Source organism: Equus przewalskii, chromosome 4 (genome assembly GCF_037783145.1).
Source record: "Equus przewalskii isolate Varuska chromosome 4, EquPr2, whole genome shotgun sequence".
Lineage (NCBI taxonomy): Eukaryota > Metazoa > Chordata > Mammalia > Perissodactyla > Equidae > Equus > Equus przewalskii.
Window position 1 is genome coordinate 100,229,247 of NC_091834.1, and position 21,648 is coordinate 100,250,894.

The 21,648-nt window shown below is 44.0% G+C and overlaps 1 protein-coding gene and 1 long non-coding RNA gene across 2 annotated transcripts in view; one reads left to right on the top strand and one right to left on the bottom strand.

Annotated features, from left to right (window-relative positions):
* The window catches only part of CNTNAP2 (contactin associated protein 2), a 1,871,069-nt gene that overhangs the window by 1,745,684 nt on the left and 103,737 nt on the right, over window positions 1-21,648 (top strand). The window contains exon 21 of the mRNA XM_070616681.1: window positions 7,188-7,281. Within this exon, the coding sequence (XP_070472782.1) occupies window positions 7,188-7,281 (94 nt within the window). The remainder of the gene's footprint in view (window positions 1-7,187; window positions 7,282-21,648) is intronic.
* Window positions 184-6,418, bottom strand: LOC139082931 (uncharacterized). Its single transcript, XR_011539304.1, has 3 exons — window positions 5,851-6,418; window positions 3,717-4,170; window positions 184-3,117 (listed from the first exon to the last, which is right to left on the bottom strand). It is a non-coding gene; the product is annotated as an uncharacterized lncRNA (long non-coding RNA).

The following is a 21,648-nucleotide window of genomic DNA, read 5'->3' on the forward strand; positions in this document are numbered from 1 at the left end:
TTTCAATTGCACTAGACCTTATGAGGCCATGTATTGTCCTGATTTCATTACCACGATAATGATGGGATAATGACAATAGTAATAAGGACTCGTAATACCTCTCATTTTAAAATTGCTTATAAAGCCATAAATGAAACCTCCTGACATCTCTGAAAGAGAAATAATGCACGTGTACAGCAAAGAAAGATCTGTCTCTTCAATCCTTTATTCCTCAAGCCTTACACATTTCTGGAAAAGAACATTCCTTGTGGATTTAATATTAGTTCAAGGCCAACGTTACCACTTCCAGTCTGTGAACCCGGGCAGACCACTGACTCTCCCTGGGACCCTGCTTCCTCTCCTGTGTTTATGGGAAGAAAGTGATAAACTACCTGTCTCTAAGGCCCCTCCCTGCTTGAACATCCCTGACCGAACCCGACCTTTGTGTAAGCATTTCCTCAGGGCTGGAAGCTCGGAGCCAAATTTGCTGAGATACATAAAGACACGTGGCAGAGACAGCTCTTCTTGTAAGGCCCGGGTCTTAGAACGGAAAGTGAGGGAACTCTGCTTCCGCCTTACAGGGCGGGTGACCCTTCCCGCCCTCCGTCTGTCACTAGGCTTGGCTGCAGTGGAATAACACACTGAACGAACAGTTTACAAAGTTGTGCCCTAGAGCTGAGTCTTAGAAGATTCTCCTTAAAGCCCCAGGGACCTGGGAAAACACTGCTCCTTAGGCCATAGTAGCAAAACATTTTCAATCAAAGAAACCTAAGTATTATCTGGTCCAACCTCCTTGTTTTACAAATGAGGAAGCTGAAGTCTAAGGAGTCTTCGTGGTGTGTTGAATGTCACACAGCTGTTCAGTGGCAGAGCCAGGACCTGTCTCCCGGCCCGTTCTCACTCGCCCTCTTACGCTGGACATCTAGGAGATGGTTTGTAAAAGCCCCCATAGTGACCCTCGCAAGGAGAGCGAGTCCTTCCACCCCCTAAAGAAGGGAAACAAGGTCCTAGCAAATCAGGGGTTCTAGAGGGTGGAGCAGTGACAAGCTAAAGGTGAGACCAGCCACTTTCTCTCCTTGCATTCTCATGGCCAAGTGATTCGGGTTAGAGGGAGCCCGCAGCTCCTAATTGCAAGGTGTTTTCCATACAGAAAGACTTGGGGCCAGTGGATTCAGCTGGATCTTTCCTAACTACGGAAGCAAATTCTCCTTTCCTTGGTCTTAGGATAGGAGGATTCCAGACCCCAGGCGTAGGCTTAGGAGAAGGAGCTAAGGAGATGGGTCTGTCTGTTTAATTCTAGGCTATACCACCTCTAGCCTTGCCAGAAATTAATTGGTTAAATGGAAGTCCGTGGTGGAGCTCAGCTCATGAGGGGACTGTGTGAGGCTCAGGGCTAGTAATAAACTGAATGGATTAGAAAATAATTCCCAGAATAAGCATTCATTCATTGTATTTGGTGAAGAAAGAGCAGAAGAGCATGCCAAGCAAAGGACTCAGCACAAATGAGGCCCTGAAGCATGTTGGAGAGGAGGAAGTGGATCCAAAGGGCTGAGAGAGGTTGAGCAGCCTCAGAGCAGAGAGGCAAGAGATGACCCTCCGCTCTTTCCTCTCCTTGCTCTAGGAAGATGCCACCTATGCCACCTTCCCCTCTGATCACCTCAGGGGCCGTTTAATCTGTCGTGAAGAGGCAAAGTCTCCTTGGCTTGTTGATCTGCAGGTTACTGAAGTATTCGGTTAACTTCCCGTATGCCATGCAACACGCTCAGGCCCCTCCAGTACAGGCATTCATCGCTAACCCAAGTACAAAAGCTTGACTATTTCTCATGTATTCCATGGTTCTGTTACAGAGGAGAGTGTTTCTTGGCCTCTTTCTTCTCCTTAAGTCTCCCTATGAGTCAATAGGGTTTATGAGCAGCTTAGGCCAGAAAGAAATTAAGGTAGGAGGCAACATGACCTCCCAGATGTTGACCTACCATCTGCATCTTTGGTTGCTCTTGGAATTATAGGGATGGTCATGTGGCCTGGAAGTATAGGTTGGGAAGAGGCTGACATGCTGTCCCCCCAATGATGCACTTGTGGTTCTCAGCCATGTGGTCCCAGGAACGGGCTATGCTGAACTCAAGTCTCCTGGAGTAGCGGGGAGTGTCCCAGGGCATAAAGATTCAGAGTCCCAGATTAGCCATGAGTCTGTCTCCCTCGATGCAGTCTTTGAGGATGGAGTCAGGTTCACTCGCTCAAACCTGACGGCCATAAAATTCTATGAGGGCTTCAGTCAATCGAGTCATCCATAGGGCTCATCTCCTCGAAGAACAGATGTTCTGATGCAAGTAAAAGCTAGGGTTCCCATACCTTAAAGACACACGCACACTCAAACATACAGGTGTGAGCACAGCTCAGCCAGTGATGACTCACTTAATAAATGTTAAGTGAGCACCTAAGATGGTCCAGGCCCATTGCCTGTGGGTTATAAATGGACCAAGTGGTTTACAAGATGATGCTGCAGAAAAGAGCCAAAAGCGCAGAGGAGAGGTGCTGTCCCCTGGGCTCCAAAATCCAGGTGTATTTCTTTACTGCCTGCTTAGCCCACTGCTCAAGGTTTCACAAATATGAGCCATATCAGGCCCTGCGCTAGCTCCCAGGCAAGGAGAGGTCCATGGGGCAGGGCCCTTGTCCTCACAGAGTCACTGTCTAGCCAGGGGATGGGAAGGGACAGGCTGCAAAACTGTAATTGGTGGCAGGCCCACAATTAACTACTTTTTTATCTCCTGCTCCCATCTGAGTTTATTCCATGTCCTCTCCATCAACGGGAACAAAATGATTCTGGAGTCAGCAAGAGCAGAAAACATTTAGATGAATTTGATGCTGGGGTTAAGTCCTGCTCTTTCGGATTCTCAGTTGTGAGTGGCCTGAGGCTTGCAGGTCCCCCAGCTACAGACCCCCAGATGGGATGGAGATTAAGGTGGGAGAGAAAGATATGGTCTCTGCTCTTCAAATTCTCTCTCCTGTAAAGTCCGTAAGCGTTTCATGATGGAGGGATGGTTCGAGATGGATAACGGATGTGAACTGAGCTGACCATCGTTTCTCACTCCTGACAACTGTTCACAGCAGCCTCGGATCAAGTTTAGGCTTTAGCTTCACCTGGGAGTAAAAATATCCATCAAGATGGTGTGTCCCAAATTCAATATCTCTGAGCTAAATTCTAAGTATTTCCAAACATTAGGGATTAGGAAAGGAGGCAAGACATCTCGGCCCTTGTCTAGTGGCCCAGAAATCCGCCTGCGATGGCAGGATATCCCGTCCCTTCATCTCAGGAGAGGGGGCCAGGCCCCTCCAGCGGTGAGACATCATCCACACGCTTAGGTCTTTCTCCCCTATTCCTCCCCTACCGTCTCCATTTCATCCCCCAAACATAAACAGGCTGATGAAGTCCCTTCAAACTGTGGCCTAAGAATGGAAATGAAGCGAAATCGCAAAATAGTACCTGAACGGCCGGTAAAGCTCTCAACTCTGCGTGTAGGACACGAGCCCCAGCCTGAACCAATATGCTTTTAATGACTTAATGGTAAATGCTGAACAAATTAGTGTTCCCTTAAGGTTGTCCTCGGGCACACGGAGTCACAGTCTTTAATTTTAATGAGCTTCTATTACACAATCTCTTATTGCCTCTTAACTGCCAGTGAAATGACCACCAGCTAAATGTACAGCAAAATAGCTCAGGTGGACCCCAAAGAAATTACCTTGAAATTATTACACTCAACCGTGGCCAATGCACCAGGCTTCATTTGAAGAGAGGCGGCCAGCAACACAAGTGAACCGATATCAGGGGACGGGTCCTGAGGCTTTTCAGGTGGTGCTTTTCTTGCCTTATCTGACTTAATGTATTTTCCTTTTTAAATGTAAGTATTTAAAATGCAGCTGGTCCTCTCCCTTCCCGAGGTGAGACGGCTGGGCTGGTTCAGGGGACCGTCACGTGCAGCTTACCAGTTTGTCTTTGCAGCCAGATATGGCTGGGTTAGAATGCCAACTCTGCCACTTACTTTCTTTCTGATTTTGGACCCTTTCTGTAATATGGAAACAGAGAACACCTATTCAATATCTATTAAATAAGATGTGATAAGTCTAGCATAAGCCTTGCACACAGTAGGTGCTCAATATTTGCTTCCTCCTTTTCCTGGTGCAGCCGGTTGGGTCCTGTCAGGAGATAGAAACCACACAGTAGGTTAAATATGGGGTGTTTGATATAAGAATAAACTATGATACAGGGAACTCTAAGATTTAAGGAAAACCCTCTAGAGTTTCCTAGAGCCAGCCTGGGCTGAGGGAGGGTACCCACAGGAGGACAGACGTGGAGGGTTTCAGAGCTCGTTGGAGAAGGTGTGGTTGCTCAGCTCCAGACAGCACAGAAGTTCACAGGTTGGCCAGGCTGGAGCTGGTCTGGAGGTGCAGGGCAGGCAGCAGGCCACCCTGTGGCGTGCAGGTGGGAGGGCAGGGGACAGGTACTCAGTGGCCGGCGATGGGCGTGTGCCGCGGGGGGCAGGAGGCCTTTGGAGCTCTCAGGCCACCCACGGGCTGCACAGGGGCTATAGTTTTCCACGTCAAGGGGGCTTGTCACCAAGCAAGCCCACCAGTCAGAGGGGTCACACTCTGGGCCTGTGGCTCAGGCAGACTCCACTTCATGAATGAATTATGACTCAGGATATTTACAGATAAACCAAAACCAGGCAGGAGCACTGATAGGTTAGATGACAGAATGAAGATTCAAAACTTTGGCTTCAAAACAAAATAAATAAAATTTAACATAAATAAATGTAAATTTTCCTTTTGGGTTCAAGCCATCAACTGCATGTATTATATGGGAATGGAAAGAGCTGAAAGTAACCTACGGGGACAAACTCGGAATTTCATTTTGCTGCGAGCTCAGTACAAATAATATAAGATGGCTGCTGAAGAGCCAGGTCTGTCTGGTCTGGACCCGTAGAAAGGGCTCGGAGGAAGGAAGCTGTTTCCACTGCGCGGGCCAGGCCACCCCCGAGGACTGGTCTTACTCTGTGCCCACTGCTTGAAGAGTTGTATTAGTGAATGTCAGCACATTTTTATTGAGGACCTACCACGTGCTCTGCACTGTACTGGGCCCGAAGACACAAGAAATCTAAAAGTCTAAATGTAGAAATTTGATATTTTTTAAAGATTGTCTTCTATAAATCCATAAAATGAAATACCGGTCATTCATTACAAATGACGATTTAGTTGTATATTCACTGACACAGAAAGAGTTTCATAATACTCTTTCTCACAATGCAAATACATAATTGTTAAGTAATGAAAAGTAAATGCAAAACCATATGGGTGGTTGGGTTCCTTTCCATTTTTGAAAAAAATCAAAAGAATGTAACATTAGTTATCACCAGGTGGTTTTTTTCTGCCACTCTCTATTGTTCTTTTCTCTGTAATGAACATGTATCGTGTGTATCATTTTTAAGTTCTTTAACAAGACAGATTAAAGCATAGGCAGGGTTTAGGGGCAGGTCATCGCCGGAAAGCATTGCAGGCTAGCCTGTTAGTTACAATGGCGTTTTGCGCGTAGCCTTTTGACAACAGGTAACAGGTGGATGGAGGGACGGCAGCAGTGACCCATATAAGCCACTAGATGGCGCCAGAGCAGCTAGATAATATTTGGTCTCAGAAACTGAGTCGCCTTTGCTTCAGAGAAACAACTTTATGATTTAAAATATTTAAGATTCTCCAGCTGGAATAAGTTTTGTTAACGATACATCGAAATTATAGAAAGCTTTTCAAAATTGTAGTCGAACATGCCAATGATTGCTTTAATAGTGTTGTCGAACTTCTGTTACAACGCTACCAGATACTCACCCTTGCACAAAAACTTACAATACCGGTTCTGCAGGCCCAAACTCCCCAAATTCCTGAGATGTGATGACTCGCTGGCTCTTAACCCTGACTATTCGAGGACCTCTAGGTTTCTAGGAAGCAGTTTCAAGCTTCAGGCGTAGGTAGTCATTCCTGAAAGCAGCTGTTCTCAACGCGGCCCGTGAGATTGGCGCCCCGCCGGGTCCTCCCCGCCGGCCGCCTGCAGCTCCGCGCACCTGGGCCGCGTGAGCAGCGAGGACCGGAGCGGACCTCGGTCCTGGAGTCTGCGCTGCGGTCCGCGGCAAGCTGCCTCCTGTGCGCGGCTCCCATCGGCACGCCCGCGGCCGGACAGCGACTCCCCGTTTTCGTCTGACCGCGCCTTTTCTCGTGCTTAGCTTAGCAGGTGTTAACGAAAACGAAAGGTTACAAAGAGCTTTTTCACAGGCGGACACAGAAAAGCGCAGAAAGCTCTCGGAGCTCCTAGTTAGGGACACGCAACTAGACCATATCGGTTTTAAAAAGACAGCGAAGGCAGAGAAAGCCACATAGGGGCTCCAAGGACAAGAGAAGTGCTGTGATTCTGGGACCCCACCGTCTGCCCTTTGTCCAAGGGAAATGTCATCTGAAATGTGTCTTGTGCTGACAGCCGTTATCTGTAAGCTCTTTCCCTCTGCTTCATTTTTCCCTCCCTCTGCTGCCAACTCACCCCCACTCTCAAAGGACAGCTCTGCTGGAGCAAATGGGTCTTTGTCCCCATCAGGCGCTAATGTCCCTGCCCTGTGGCAGAAAGGAGAAATCACCCTCATTTTTATAAGTGAGGAAAACTGTGTCTATTACCCAGCTTGAATCTCAGCATCTGAATAGATAGACAGGTAGGTATTGTGCAGATCAATATTTATTGCTCTGTAAGCTGATAGTACCAAAAGGTGAAGAAAACAGGACAGTAAGAGGATCCTGAAGAAAATTCATCGCTATGGGTGTAGCATTTTCTGTCTCAGAGGTCGACACTGGAGATCGGATCCAGCAGATTTTACTCTATTAAAATGAGCAAGGATCTTCATCCAGCAGGTAAATTATCCCCGAAAATGTGCCTAAGCTGGAGATCAATTCATTTGGGCCTTCACTTAGCGAGCTCAAATCGTTTTCAAATAATCCCGGCGAGGAGTAGATGAACATCCCGTTTTCTCAGGCTGGTATTTCAGAGTCAGCGCTGTGGCAATAAGATATGCGAGATATCCGGAAACCAGGGTTCAAAGAGTGACGTCACCCCCCGGGAAGATTTGATTCCAGTGCAGGAGAGCGACGTTCTTCTAACAGTGTCTCTTCTTTTCTTCCTGCAGCTTGACCATTATCCTTCTGTGAGTTACCATCTGCCAAGTTCATCTGACACGCTGTTCAATTCTCCCAAGTCACTCTTTCTGGGAAAAGTAATAGGTAAGAGTTTGGGGTAAATTGCTCACGTAATATATTCTAAAGCTACTAATTCGCCTTTGAAATACATTGTGATTTGTGCTTGGGGTTCTAAGTCAGTGATGATACTGGAACCAACATTGTTTGGTGTGTGACATAAACTAAAACGTAAGTGAAGCTGAGTGTCTGCTCCCAGCTTCTTTATGTAAAATTTGTTCGTTGGTTTATTAAAGACCTCTACCTACTAACAATATTTAACTTTACTTTTTTTTATTCTAAGCATATCAACATGATTCTCTCCTCTTCTCACTCTCGAGAAAGCTACCTGGTACTATTTGCAAATTAGAAAGCCAATAGGAATTGGAAAATTATAACAGAATATCCTCCCCTGTGTGTGATTGTGAATTTAACAGTCAACCCTGGCCCTTTACTATAAATCAGTGCTGTTAAGATTAAAATATAGATATGCTTGGTTAAATATTTTTAAATGATTAATATAAAGCCAATGAATTTTTTTTCTGTGAGAACATACATTGTGAACCCAAAATGGAAACAGTAAGATGGTGGATAATGTGCAGGCCAAGGAGGAGGTGACTCTGTGTCCAGTGGATAACAGTGATCAGAATGGTATTAATCCTGAAAAGCACTCACTTAAAAAGATGGGGGCAAATAATGGGGAGAACAGGATACCCACCTATAATAAAAACAATAATATCCGCTTAGGTAGGACTTCTGCAGGCCAAGCTCTGTTTTAAGCACTTGAGATACATGAACTCATTTAACCTTCATAGCAATTGCATGAGATAATTAAGACTATTATGCGAGAGAATGCAAGATTACTGTCTCCATTTTACAGTTGAGAAAACTGGGGTACAGAAAGGTTAAACAACCTCGCCAAAACCACCTACTTAATAAGTGGTGGAACCATAACTTGAACCCCAGCAGTCAGACACCTCCCTCTCTGCTCCTAACTACGGTGCTGAACTCTCTGTGCTGACTGACTTAGAAATGAAAGGAGAAAGACAGAAGAAGATTTTGGCAGCAGAGGTTGACCAGTTGAGGGATGAGTCCTACATCTCATGCCAGAAAGTGGCCAAGAGCAAAAAGTATTCCTGGACTTAGAACCAGGACCACGCCAGGCAAGACAGCAGGCAAGCAGAGTTGTATGTAAGGCCCCCAGAGGGAAAGACCACATCCTCAGTGAAAAGACAGGAAGGGGTGGACACAGCTCAGTCAGTGGGTGGAAGTGGAAAAGAAATGGGGACCAAAATTCATTGACCACCCATGTGTAGTAGGCATCGTGCTAAACATTTTACATGTGTAAATGTGACAACTAAATGTTACAACAACCCAGTGAAGCAAGACCTGTGATTATTATCCTCATTTTACAGAGGAGGAAACTGAAGCTGAGGGAGTCAATTTGCAGAAGTTGTTTAACTAGTGTGTGGCAAAGCAGAGTTTTGAAGGCAGGTCTCTCTGACGAGAGTCCAGGTCCTAAGTAGATCAAAAGGACCTGTCCAGAAGGATGCAAATGGAAATCGAGTGATGCCATTAATTAGCAACCAGAAATGGCTGTTCAGTGGAATAGAGCATTGGCATTCATAAGGCAGATATCCTGAGACATTGGTGATGCCCAGTACCACCAGAGGCATTCCTACAATTCAGTCAAGAATAATCGAAAATTTTAAGTGCTCCTTCATGGCTGAAATGATTCCATCCAAACAAACTTTACACTATGACACTGTGATATTCCTAAAGCAACATCCACCATGAACATACCTGAAACAATGGGCCTCGTTACTCCATAAACCTCACAAACTCAAGTTTTGACAGGAATGGTGGGTGATTGCTGCGTTCCCTCATGATAAGTAACTCTCTCTGGCTCATTAAGGTTTCAGGTCACGTGATTCAGTTCTCGCTTTGGTAAACTTACAATATACAGTGTGGCAGGGACCTTCAAGTTCATGAACAAATAACATCGTAAAGGCAACATCCTCTGTAACTAGGAATCTACTGTGCTGTCAATCTGTGCCAAGCTAAAAGCATGACGCAAACCTCAGATGTGCAAGGGTTATACCCAGAGTTTTCTGTACATCACAGGAAATTGTGCTGTGCACATAAACTTACTGTGTGTGGCGATAAGTTATGAGAAGAACACATAAACACCTGTAAGGAAGTCACAATCCCAAGATGGACATGGCATCATGCACATGAGAGTAGGTTGGGCTCCTGCTACAGGTCCCCAGTGCACTGACTTCCAGCAGAGACTGACGCTCCGCACCAGCCCGTGAGCTCCCTGCAGACCAAGGCAGCGTCTCTTAGTTCCACTGTATCCTCACAAGGAGCGAGTGCTCAATAAATATTTGTTGAATTAATAAAGAACAAAAGGAAAAAGAAACGAAAAGAATATCCTCCTAGAAGTATACTGCCCAGTGGGAGGGCATGGATGCTGCTGCTGATACGATCAATGAAGTTAGCACAGAGGCAGGGTCTGTAGTTCTCACACACCTTGCAATCCGGTTTTTCTAACAGCAGGTGTCTGATAATAATAGAGGAGAAAGAATGTAGGCTTTGGAATCAGGCAGAGCTGGTGTCTTAGACAGCTCGGGCTGCTGTAACTGAAGACCACAGATGGGGTGGCCCAAACAACAGAAGCTTGAGGCCAGCCCTGTGGTGTCGTGGTTAAGTTTGCATGCTCTGCTTCAGCAGCCCAGCATCGCAGATTCGGATCTGGGAGTGAACATGTACACCACTGGTCAAGCCGTGCTGTGGCAATGTCCCATATGCAAAGTAGAGGAAGATTGGTACAGATGTTAGTTGAGGGCCATCTTCTTCACACACACAAAAAACAGTGTTCCAGTCTTGTGGGTGTCGTAAAAGAAAAGAAAAAAAAAAAAAAAAAAACAGAAATTGGAGCTGGTCCCGTGGCCAAGTGGTTAAGTTCACGCGCTCTGCTGCGGCGGCCCAGGGTTTCACCGGTTCGAATCCTAGGTGTGGACATGGCACCACTCATCAGGCCATGCTGAGGTGGCATCCCACATGCCACAACCAGAAGGACCCGCAACTAAAAAAATACACAACTATGTACCGGGGGGCTTTGGGAGAAAAAGGAAAAAGAAAATATTTTTTAAAAAATGTTACAAAGAGTAGAATTAAAAAAAAAAACAGAAATTTATTTCTCACGGTTCTGGAGCTGGGAAATCTGAGATCCAGGTGCCAGGAGATCTGGTGTCTGCTAGGGGCTCTCTTCCTAGTTTGCAGACAGCTGTCTTCTCACTGTATCCTCACATGGCAGAGCAAGGAAGCAAGCTCTCTTGTATCTCTGCTGATAAGGCACTAATCTCATTCCTGAGGGCTTCACCCAAAGTCCCCGCCTCCTAATGCCATCCCATTGGGGGTTAGGATTTCCACATATGACTTTGGGGGACGCAAACATTCCGTCCAAAGCAGCTGGTTACATTTGAATCCAGGCTCTGCCTCTCATGAGCACTGAAACTTTGGGCACAATACTTGAACCTCCCAAGGCCTGGCTTCTCTCGGTTACAAAATGGGGACACAAATGCCTACTTGCAGGCTATCGTCTCCCTGAGGGAGGAATATGCTGTCTTTTATTTTTTTTTTACACCAATCTATTTGCAGCTGCCAGATCAGTGCCCAGCATGTAGAGCGTACTCAAAAAATATTTGCGGAATACATGAAGTACTCTTTTAGTATTAAGCTAATAACATCTTAGGAAGCATCCAGCACAATGCCTGATACATAAATAAAGAAAACTATTACCAGGTTTTGATGCTGGCTCCATATCCATCATTGTGGTATCTGTTTTAAGTGCAGTGCTCTCTGTAATCCTCCCGACATCGCCCCAGACCACTGTCACCCTCATCGTGTGGAATAGGGAACCAAAGCTCAGAAAGCTTTTCTCAAAGCAGGTTTCCCAACAGCAGCACTGTTGCCATTTGGGGCCAGATAATTCCTTGTTGTGGGGGCTTCCTGTGCATTGTAGGATGTTTAGCAGCATCCGTGGCCTCTACCCACTAGGTACAAGCAGCACCCCCGAGTTGTGATCATCAAAAATGTCTCCAGACATTGCCAGATGTTCCCCAGGAGGGCAAAGTCACCACCAGTTGAGAACCACCAGCTTAACGTCCCCCAGCCAGTCTTTGGTGGAGCTGGGATTTGAAACGAGTGATGTGTGGCACCAAGAGCTAGGCATGGCTTCCTGATAACACCTGCCTCTCTCAGAATGGGGAAGCAAGAAGGATTGATACCCTGAGGATAAATTCTGTTAATACGATCAAGGAGCTACCGTGAGAATCAAAAAAGACATGGGGTGGCCTGGGGAGGCTAATCATTGGCCACCTCTTCAAGCCAATATTCTTTAAATATTTGTTCTTTCAGTAGGGGCAGGATTGGTGAGAAGCATTTTTAAATTTCCCTTTGAAAGGGACGTATACTTTAGCGAGAAACAACCAATATGCATTCGCCAGCTAGGTAAATATTCATCTGTGAAGACGGATTGAACTTCAGATATCTCATGTACACTAGTGAGTTTGTGACACCCCCTGGGGATCAATGCCCCCAAGTTGCTGCATAGCTGGGTCAGCTGCTAATCAGAAACTGAGCCCATAGAAGAACAAAAAGGAGATGGATCTAAATAAATAATATGACTCCACATGGAGCTCTGTGATGAGCACTGCTTGAAAAAGGACACATAAAAAGGATGGAAGAAGGGGAACCCAGTCAAGGAGTCTCATCGTTCTAAAGGGAACGGAGGAAATTTATCCTAGAAATAAAAGTGTGATCACTGTCAACCAACATCAGAATTTTAGAATGAGTTGTTACATTTCTGAGTCCTTCAAGAAGGAAGTCAGGATCGCTAGCAACAAGCAAAGCTTCACAAAGTATGAATTTCAGCAGACCTGGTTATGTCCATTTTTCATCATTTACTGGCTGACTTTCATCGCAGACTTTATGTATCTGATTTTCAGCAACAGATTTAATAGTCTCTCAAGAAATCTTTAAGTCAGGAGAGAAACACAACTGGAAGCCTGCAGCAGAGTCTTCTGTTTACTCATTTTTTTTTTCAACATTTCTGTCAATGCCTTGGATGAAGACACGGATAGAAAGTTTATTAAGTTTGCAAATGACACAAAGCTGAGAGGGATGGTTTAATAAGCTGGATGATGAAAAACACTTCCAAAGCATCTTGACAGGCTAGAAAGATAGGATAAAAATAATGAGTTGAAATATAATAGAGATAAACTTAATTCCTGTACTTAGACCAAAAATAAAAGCACATAAGTAGAAGATGGAAGGCTCCTGGTATCATGAAAAAGACTCAGGGGGTTAGTTCGATGGGGAGTTTGATACAAGCCAACATTACGTGGTGATAGACTTTTAAATAAATATAATACTGAGCTACGTTAATAAGAGAATTGTGTCCAGAGCAAGGAGCACAGTCGAACCCCAGCTGGGATGTCATGGCCTGTCCTAGACTCCTCATTTTAAAATGGATGTTAATCTTCTGAGGAGAAGACCAGATAGACAGAGGACCCATAAAGGAAAAATCAAAAGACCTGGGGATAGTTATTCAGAAAAAGATATGATTTAAGAGAAGTGGGAGAATCAATTTTCGATCTTTGGTGAAGGCTGCGTGAAGGAAGGCTTGGACCCTGTACAGGCCACTCGACGGGACCGAAGTAGACAGTGAAGGAAGATTTCAGGTCCCTGCGACAAGGAACTGCCTAAGGACTGGAGCTATTCAAAGATGAGTGGCTGCTATTTTGAAGTGGTAGACTCTTCATTATTGAGAGTATTCAACAAAGGCTAAATGGAAATTTGTCTGTACTTTAAGGAGTTTTCTGGATTGAGTGAAACCAGATTAGCTAAAGCCTAAAAACCCTTGAAACAATTAGATTTATAATGGGAGTAATTTTATTTTCAAAAAAGATGAGAAATGCAATGTTAAAGTAGAGAAGTTTCTCCTGTTCCATGTGAGAACAAAAAGGATAATTATATTCAAACTTCCTGTGTATCATACAGCGCTATGGATATATCATGGATATGAATTTAGAAGAATGTCACTATACCGCCCATCACATCACTAGACGTTCAGTGTTATTAAATATACAGCCTCTGTTTTCAGGATGGCATATCCATTTTATTTTTAATTTTAGAAAATTAATTCTGAGCCCTCTTTATTCATTTTTTCAAATTAACCATTTGTGCCATTGTTGTAAATCATAGTAATATAAAATCATAATCAAGTAGATCTGTTTTATAATAAAAAGGCAGTAACTCCTTTGTGTAAATTTGAGAAGCTGTGCTTGAAAGAAGCTGAATACTAAGGCAGAGTAATCATTGCTTTACTGATCAATGCTATTTCTGAGTGGCAATGTCTGGGGTGGTAATATTAATAGAGAACAGCTATCCATTTGAATTTAATATAGTTTGTAAGGCATATTGGTCCCAGACCTAATATTTTCCAAACTACCATTATCTGAAGCAACTCTGATAGAAGATGTACCTATTGGTAGCCACTATATGATTTCCATTATAATCTAAAATGTGAATATTATAATCTGTTGACAAGAAATCCTCATTCTAGGGCTTTCCAAAACTTTCTGGAACTTTGGCAAAGCCTCCTTACAGCAGGAAATGACATACTATGTCTTCATTCATTGGTGAGGTGGTATACTGTGGTAGGTGTTATGCTATTCACTGAACATTTCTAGCCAAGAAGTTATGAGTAGAAAAGACATGTGCAATTTCTGGGCTAGAACATTTGGTTGCTGGTGCAAGACCCCCTGGAGTCCTTCTGTCCCTTTGGCATGGTGTCTGACAAACCTCAAGACAGTGGTTGGTCCATCAACTGGGTTCCTCTGTGACCACAATGAACAGAGAATTCCGTTGACTCATGATGAACCTATAGTATGAGAAAGAAAAAAGCCTTTGCTTTTTTAAGCTACCAAGACTATAGGGCTATTTGTTACTGCAGCCCAGCCTAGCCTCTCCTGATTGACACATAAGGATTGCAGCTAAGAACAGCCTTGCTATCACACACGTGGGTTTACAGTCTTACTCTGTCACTTACAAACAGTATAACTTGGACAGGTTACTTGATATCTTGTACATCTGTTTCCTCGTGTGTAAAATAGGAATAGTAGCAGTCCCTGCTTCACAGGATTCAGCATAATAATACGTGCTTAGCAGGTAGCACCTTAGCAGGATCTGCCACATGGTATGGGTGTGATAAGCATTAATTATTTTTATTGAATCATAATTAAACAAGTATGAAGTCATCATTTGTCAGTACCAGGCATTATACACATCGTTGGAGTACCAGTGGTGTCCAAGACAGGCAGAGTGTCTGCCTTTAGAGGGCTTACGTTCTAACTGGAAGAAAGAAGCTGATGAAAAGGCAATGAAGTAGAAGGACACATGGCAGGAAAAATGGAAGATGGGGTACAGGATTCTTTGGGAGCAAGTAGGAAAGGAACTTAACCCAATCTAGGAAATGAGGGAAGGCATACCAGCGGAAGTGACATGGAAGCTGAGACTGGAATGATAAGTTAGAATGCTCTGGACAAAGGCATGGGGTGGAGTGGAGGGGCTTTTCAGTTCTCTGTTGCTGTACAACAATCCACCCAAAACTTTGTGGCTTAAACAGTACTTTATTATTTTGCACAATTCTGTGGCCCAACTGGATGGCTGTTCTTCTTCGTGTGGTCTTAGCTGGGGCATAAGGATGACTATATGGTCCAAAGTGGCCTCACGCACATGGCCACGCAGTAGTTTAGCTGAGGCTGTCAGCCAGGGGCCTCAGTTCTCCCCCGCGGGCTCCACAATGTGGCTGCTTGGGCTGCCTCCCTGCATGGCAGCCAGGCTCTAAGAAGGAGCATTCCAAAGAGCAGAGGTGCAAGCTAGAGATCTCTAAGACCACGCCTCAGAAGTTATAGACATCCCTTTTACCACATGCTATTGGCCAAAATCTGGGCTCCAGCCCACATTCCAGGAAAGAGGACACGGACTCTAATTCATGATGGCTTAGTGGCAAGGTCACATGGCAAAGGCGTGGGATGGGAGGCATTGCTGTGACCATCTTTGGAACACAATGTGCTATGAGGGCAATCTGAGGAACCACACCTCACTCAGTGAAGTGTCACTCAGAATGGATCAAACTAGAGTATGAAGAGTCAAGTGATAACAAATGCAGCAGCAGAAAGCAGGGTTCAGATCAAAACAGACTTTATAAGTAGGTCCCAATGTCCCGATTTGCCCAGGACGGTCCCAATTTCCTCCTGCCGGGACAAGAGTGAATTATTAGCAATGCCCATATTCACTCTAAAAACATGGCCCAGTGTGGATTGATAAATTGTACAATCACCTACCTTGTTTTGGGGCCTCCCAAGAGGAGCCCTTGAGAGCAGAGCTCCAGCCCATGTTCCAGAAAAGGAGAAGCATCTTAGTGAAGTAATGGAAGGAGTTGAGGAGATGAGGAAGGGCAAGGGATGAGGATTGGAATACAGTTTATTTGGGAGAGGATCATCAAACACTCACCGTTGTGGGCACCCAGTGGGAGAACCATGGGAGACAGTGCAGACCATGCCCCAGTATCTCCACTGAGGCAGGCAGAAGCCAGGGCGTTGCTCCACCTCCTCCCCCACACGGCACGCGTGAGGGCTGCTGCCAGGGGTGTTAACTCCCCAGCAGTTCTGGCTTTCCCTGCATTCCCACCCAACATGCCCCCCAGGCCGGAAGAAAACCCAGAACACAGGGGGTCACAGTCAGTGTCTTTGGAGTCAGCGGTGAATGCAGAGGCATAGGGCAGGGCCCTGACAGCATCTGCCATGTTACAGAATTTATTTACAAGTCATGTTAGGCTTTAATGTTATACTGGAGGCAAAAGGGTATCATGGAAGGATATTTTTTATCAGAATAACCTGATCTGATTGACGTTTTAGGAAGATAACACCATCTGCAGAGTGGAAAATGCATAACGGGGAGGGAGTGAGAGGCTGCATGGAGACCACATTGGAGGTTGCTATGGTTATAGCAGAGTGGCACATTGTAATGCACAAGACAACTTGCATATGCAGAGAAAACACAATGTCTTTATTCGTCTACGATGATCTGGTGTTCCTCCTGGATAGCAACGGCAAAGAAACCAAATGCCCAGTCTGGTTCACAGCTGAGTCTGACTTGATCACTTCAACAGTCCCTTCCAGTTGTGCTCTGCCCGCCTTGAATAAAAATGTTCAGTCCCTCAAGTGGCGTTCCCATCCCCTGCTTCCCGGTGTGAGACGGCGACCAGGTGTACAGAACATAGAAGGGCGTGGGCAGGAGATGTTGCAGCTTAAGTGTCCTTTTGATGTCATCACAGGGAGGGATCTGCATCATTGCTGGTCCTTCCTTGCATTTGCATGACCTGCTGGCCCCCAGCCCAGTGTCCTCTGTCTGCTTGGTCACTGGGTGCTCTTCTGGCCTTGGACAGTAAAATCTGTGTTTGATGAACTTGTTGTCCCTCCGACTCAGGCAATGCTCCCAGGGAGTGTCTGCCATCACTCCCTTTGCTTACTTCTGTCCCCTCAGCTCTCTCTTGAGACCCCTAGTCTCTGTCATGTCCTCCACCCTCCCTATGGCAGATGTCAGCACCCCCAAGGCAGCCTCATGATGGAATCATTGGCTTCATCTCAGAGTCCACTCCTCACAAGACTGAGAGGCTGCGGGGGCCCGAGATCCTGTCTGCTCACTCTTCTTCCTTCTCTTAAGAAAACTGGGTTGCCCCATGTTGGTGCAGGGCCCCCTAATGGCAATTTCTTCCCAGAGCGCCAAACTGGGAAGTAGGACACGAGCCCCCTGCCCTCAGTCCTCTCCCTACAGGTGATAAAATTGTATAGAATTCAATACACACACACACACACACACACACACACAAACAGGTACAAAGTCTGAATACAATCAGTGAATCGTATCAATCTCAATATCCTGATTATGACATTATACTATAATTTTGCAAAATGTTTCCTTTGGGGAAAGCTGGGCAAAATAGGCAAGGGCTCTCTCAGTACTATTTCTTATGCCTGCATGTGATTCTACAATCACCTCAATACAAATTTCAATTTTACAAAAAGTAATAGAAGTAAAAGAAGATGTCGTACGCACTGTTCTCTCGAGTCCTTTATTCACAGTCTGGTATTTAGTAAGTGTCTACTAGGAGCTAGCCCCAGACCCTGCAGGAGGGTGACTGACAAAGAGGAGGAGTAGGAAATGATTGCGCCATCATCTGCTTGTTCCCTCTTGACTTTCCTGCCTTCACCAGTAGAGATTAGGAAGCGTACAGGAATTAAATATTTATTTACAGCTTGGAATTGTGTAGTTCTTTTAGAGTTGTTATTGAAGGGAGTGATTAATGGAATGCACTTCTAAAAATAGAGAAGAAAATGTGGCGGATTGAACTGCCTGCTCCTACTTTCGGAGCGAGTCCCTGATAGCAACTTACCCCCTTGTGATTGATCTCCACTTCCCAGGAGTAGATTGCAGCGAAATTGATAAATGAACCCATGGCAAATAGTTAATTGAAATTTCTGCTTAGTTGCCTTTGGCTTTTATTATAATGATTAAGGAAGTAGTAAAATACTGATGAGAAAGCTTACTTACGTGATAGGCAAGAAATAATATTAAAACTGGAGAGAAGCGATTATACCTAATTTTTCATGTTCTAAAGAAAATTTAACATAGCCTTAATGTCCAAAATCTTCTCAAGGCTGAAGGAAATCTACTATTTAGAAGGAATTTGCCCAGTGAGTTTCAGTTGAAAGTTAGCTTCTCATTCTTTTTTAATTGCCTTAGTAACTTTCATTCTTAGAAGTCTGTTGGGATTCTTTTCATTATTATCACCTTCACGGAATCATAGGAGACCCCAGGAAATAATTCATTTAAACATTGTCATATCGCAGCTGAGGAAAACAATGCCCACAAAGTTTAAGTAGCTGGGCCAAGGTCACATAGCAGGTTAGTTCAGTGTCTTTTCCAAAATAACATACTGTCAATGTCATAATCTGCTTGTCACACGAATGTGTCTTTAACAAGTGAAAATAATTACTGCATTACGATTAAAGACACACTCTCAGCATCAAGATAAAACATATGCAAAAGCGAATCTTTTATCAGGTTCAGACTGGAAGAGGAAAGTATGTAGAGTGAACGTTAGGAGCGCCAGCTCTCGTGTCAGATGCGTGGGGTTCCAGCTGTCCTGTCTGCTGAGGGAGTCTCAGCAGGTGTCCTGAGGATCTGGGCTTCAATTTCCTTCACTGTAATTGTGGGTAATAGTGGTACCAATGGCATACACTTTGTTGTGAAGATTAAAAATGGTCTCATGAGTGTACAGCGCCTGTCACAGCACCAGGTACATAGTAAGCACTCGTGCATCTCAGGCAGCGTTATTATGTCTAATCTTTGACTCGTAATTTCTTTTTTTTTTTGTCACCTGAGCTAACAACTGTTGCTAATCTCCCTTTTTCTTTTTCCTGCTTCTTCTCTCTAAATCCCCCCAGCACATAGTTGCATATTTTAATTGTGGGTCCTTCTAGTTGTGGCATGTGGGATGCCACCTCAACATGGCCTGATGAGTGGTGCCATGTCTGCGCCCAGGATCCGAACCCATGAAACCCTGGGCCGCCAAAGTGGAGCACGCGAACCTAACCACTCGGCCACAGGGCCAGCCTCTGTAATTTCTAAAAATAAAGGAAGGGCTGACCTCAATACGGAGTCACTCATAAAAACAAAGACTCAAACAAGCAATGAAAACTTTGGGAAACAATTGAAAACAAATTCATACCATCATCTCTGCCTGGTTTTCAAAAATTAAATTAATTTTTATTAATGAAAACAAACAAAAAAAGCATGTATCATTAAAATGCAGTGAGAGAACAGAAATTCTGTTTTCATGACATTTTTGGTATTTGCTTAAACCAGACTGTCAAAAGTAGGGGACCTATTTCTGTCCCGAGTCTTCTGCTGACCTGTCTTTGACACACAACATACATTTGTATACCCAATTGTTTCCAAATAAACAGACATTTTGAAAGCCAAAATTTCTCTTATTATAACATCCAGAAGTATTCCAAAAGAGACAGAAAATTTAATTTCTTGTATACATACAGTCAATTATCATTACTCATAGATTTAATAATTGTGAATTCACCTACTTGTTAAAATTTATCTATAACCCAAAAGAAGTACTAGTGGTACTTTTATGGTCATTTCAGACATGCACAGAGAGCAGCAAAAAGTTTGTCACCAGCTGAGGTGAGTGGAAAAAGGCAACACTGCTTTCTTGTTTCAGTTCTCATGCTGTAAAAAATTGCCAAATTCTCAATCTATTTAGTACCATGTTTTGAATTTTTGTGTTTTTTTGGTGATTTCACTGTTCAAAATGGCACCAGGATGTAGTACTGAAATGCTATCTATCTGTTCCTAAGGTGAGAAGTCTGTGATGTGCTTTACAGACAAAATATGTGTAAGATGAGCTTCACTCAGGCATCAGTTATAGGGCTGTTGGCCATGAGCTCAATGTTAATGAATCAACAATATATATTAAATAAGGTGTCTTTGAACAGAAACACACATAAAACAAGGTTATGTGGTGATTTGTTGATGAAACGTTCTGACCAGCAGCTTGCAGGAACGGAACAGCGGTTCACTATTCGCTAATTCGGTATTCACAGTGACTATACAGAGCACAACTACTGTGAATGATGAGAATTGACTGTAGTATTTTTAACTCGCTATCACATAAATCTGATGATACATTGTATTTGTATGGCACTCTACAGTTTTAAAAGCCCATCTATAACTATTACCACATATGATGCCCATAGAAGTTAAGGTAAGAGTCGTTATTGCTCAGCAAAGTAGAGTAAGAGGTCCAACCAAGGTTCCCCAGGTAGAATTTGATCTTCTCTCAGTCTATGACATCTCATTGTGCCTCCTGCAGCTCAAAGATTGGCTGCCACTCGGTATCACCACCTCTTAGGACCCAGGGAAGGAGAACATGGTATTTTGGGGGAAAGGAGTCTGGGCTACAAAGACCCTTTACATGATCTTGCTAATGGCCTAGAATGTAAACCCTGGAGACCTTGAAGGTTAACACATTGAAATGAAATCAGGTCACCCTTCATTTGAATACTCTGAAGGACAAAATGGAAAAATTCAGTGAAAGATGGACAGCAGAAGCAGAGTTAGCCAGTAAGTCAGTGCTCTGGACATTCCTCCAGCAGCCTTCTGGCCACATTTGGGGAGGCTGGCCGCCTTGAAGACCTTCCTATAACAGGTGAGGGAAGAATAATGAAGTCATAGAAAAAGAAGTGTTTGCTTGGAAGAGTTATTCATCTCTTAAAAATCCATAGAGTATGAATAATTCTGCCATAAAGAAAAGCTTTAAATGTTTATAACAGATATTTCATATGACCGCTATGTTTTCTAGCTGCAAGCATGGCTAGATTTTGAAAGTCACACCTCCATGCTCTGGAAATAAGATAGATAGCTTCTGTGATCTAAGTAAGATTTGTTTTCTGCTTTTAAATGTAGCTGTTAAAAACAATAAAGTATACTTATCTAAGGAAGCTCATGTAAAAGAAAATTTCAATAATTTTTCATTCATAATTCACAATCCTTCGGCCAGGTATATTCATTCTCAAACTATTATCCCCTTCTTTATTGTCCATGGGGAATTAGCATTTGAAATATGAACTCAGGGGATAAAGCAAAGTCATAAATCAGAAATGAACCAATATTCCATTTTCCTTTGTCACTAGAGTCAACTTAACAGACTATCCTTCTGTCTCACCTACAGTAACTAAACAGATAAAACAGGGAATGATGTCTGTTGAGTGCTTACTAAATTCACCTTGTGAGTAAGTACCTACTTAAATCCCCACTTGATAGATGAGGAAAGAGGAACAGAGAATTTAAGTGGCATGTGCCAAGTCATATAGCTAGTAGTGGAGCCAGGATTCCAGGGCGAGTCTTTCCGTGCTTGTTTGTTTATTGTCTGTGTTTGTTTAATAAAACAATCCTTGCCACTGGGAGACAGAAATAGTGTATTTATTTGACATTTCAAAATGGGTATCATATCAGTGTCTGATAACATTGTGCCCTCCTCTCTCCTTTCCCTCCATCTCCTCCATTGATCATAGTGTCCTCATCAGCTTTCAGCTGGAGGAAATCTCCAGGCTGCCTACAACCCTGGGATAGTGACAGCCTGGATTACCCACACACAGAAAGACCTGGTTTCAAAATCCTAGTTAATATGGGAATGCAGTAGGAGGTAGGGAGGAAAGGAAAGTCAATAAGTACAAGTTCAACACAAATCATATGCATAAATTAATT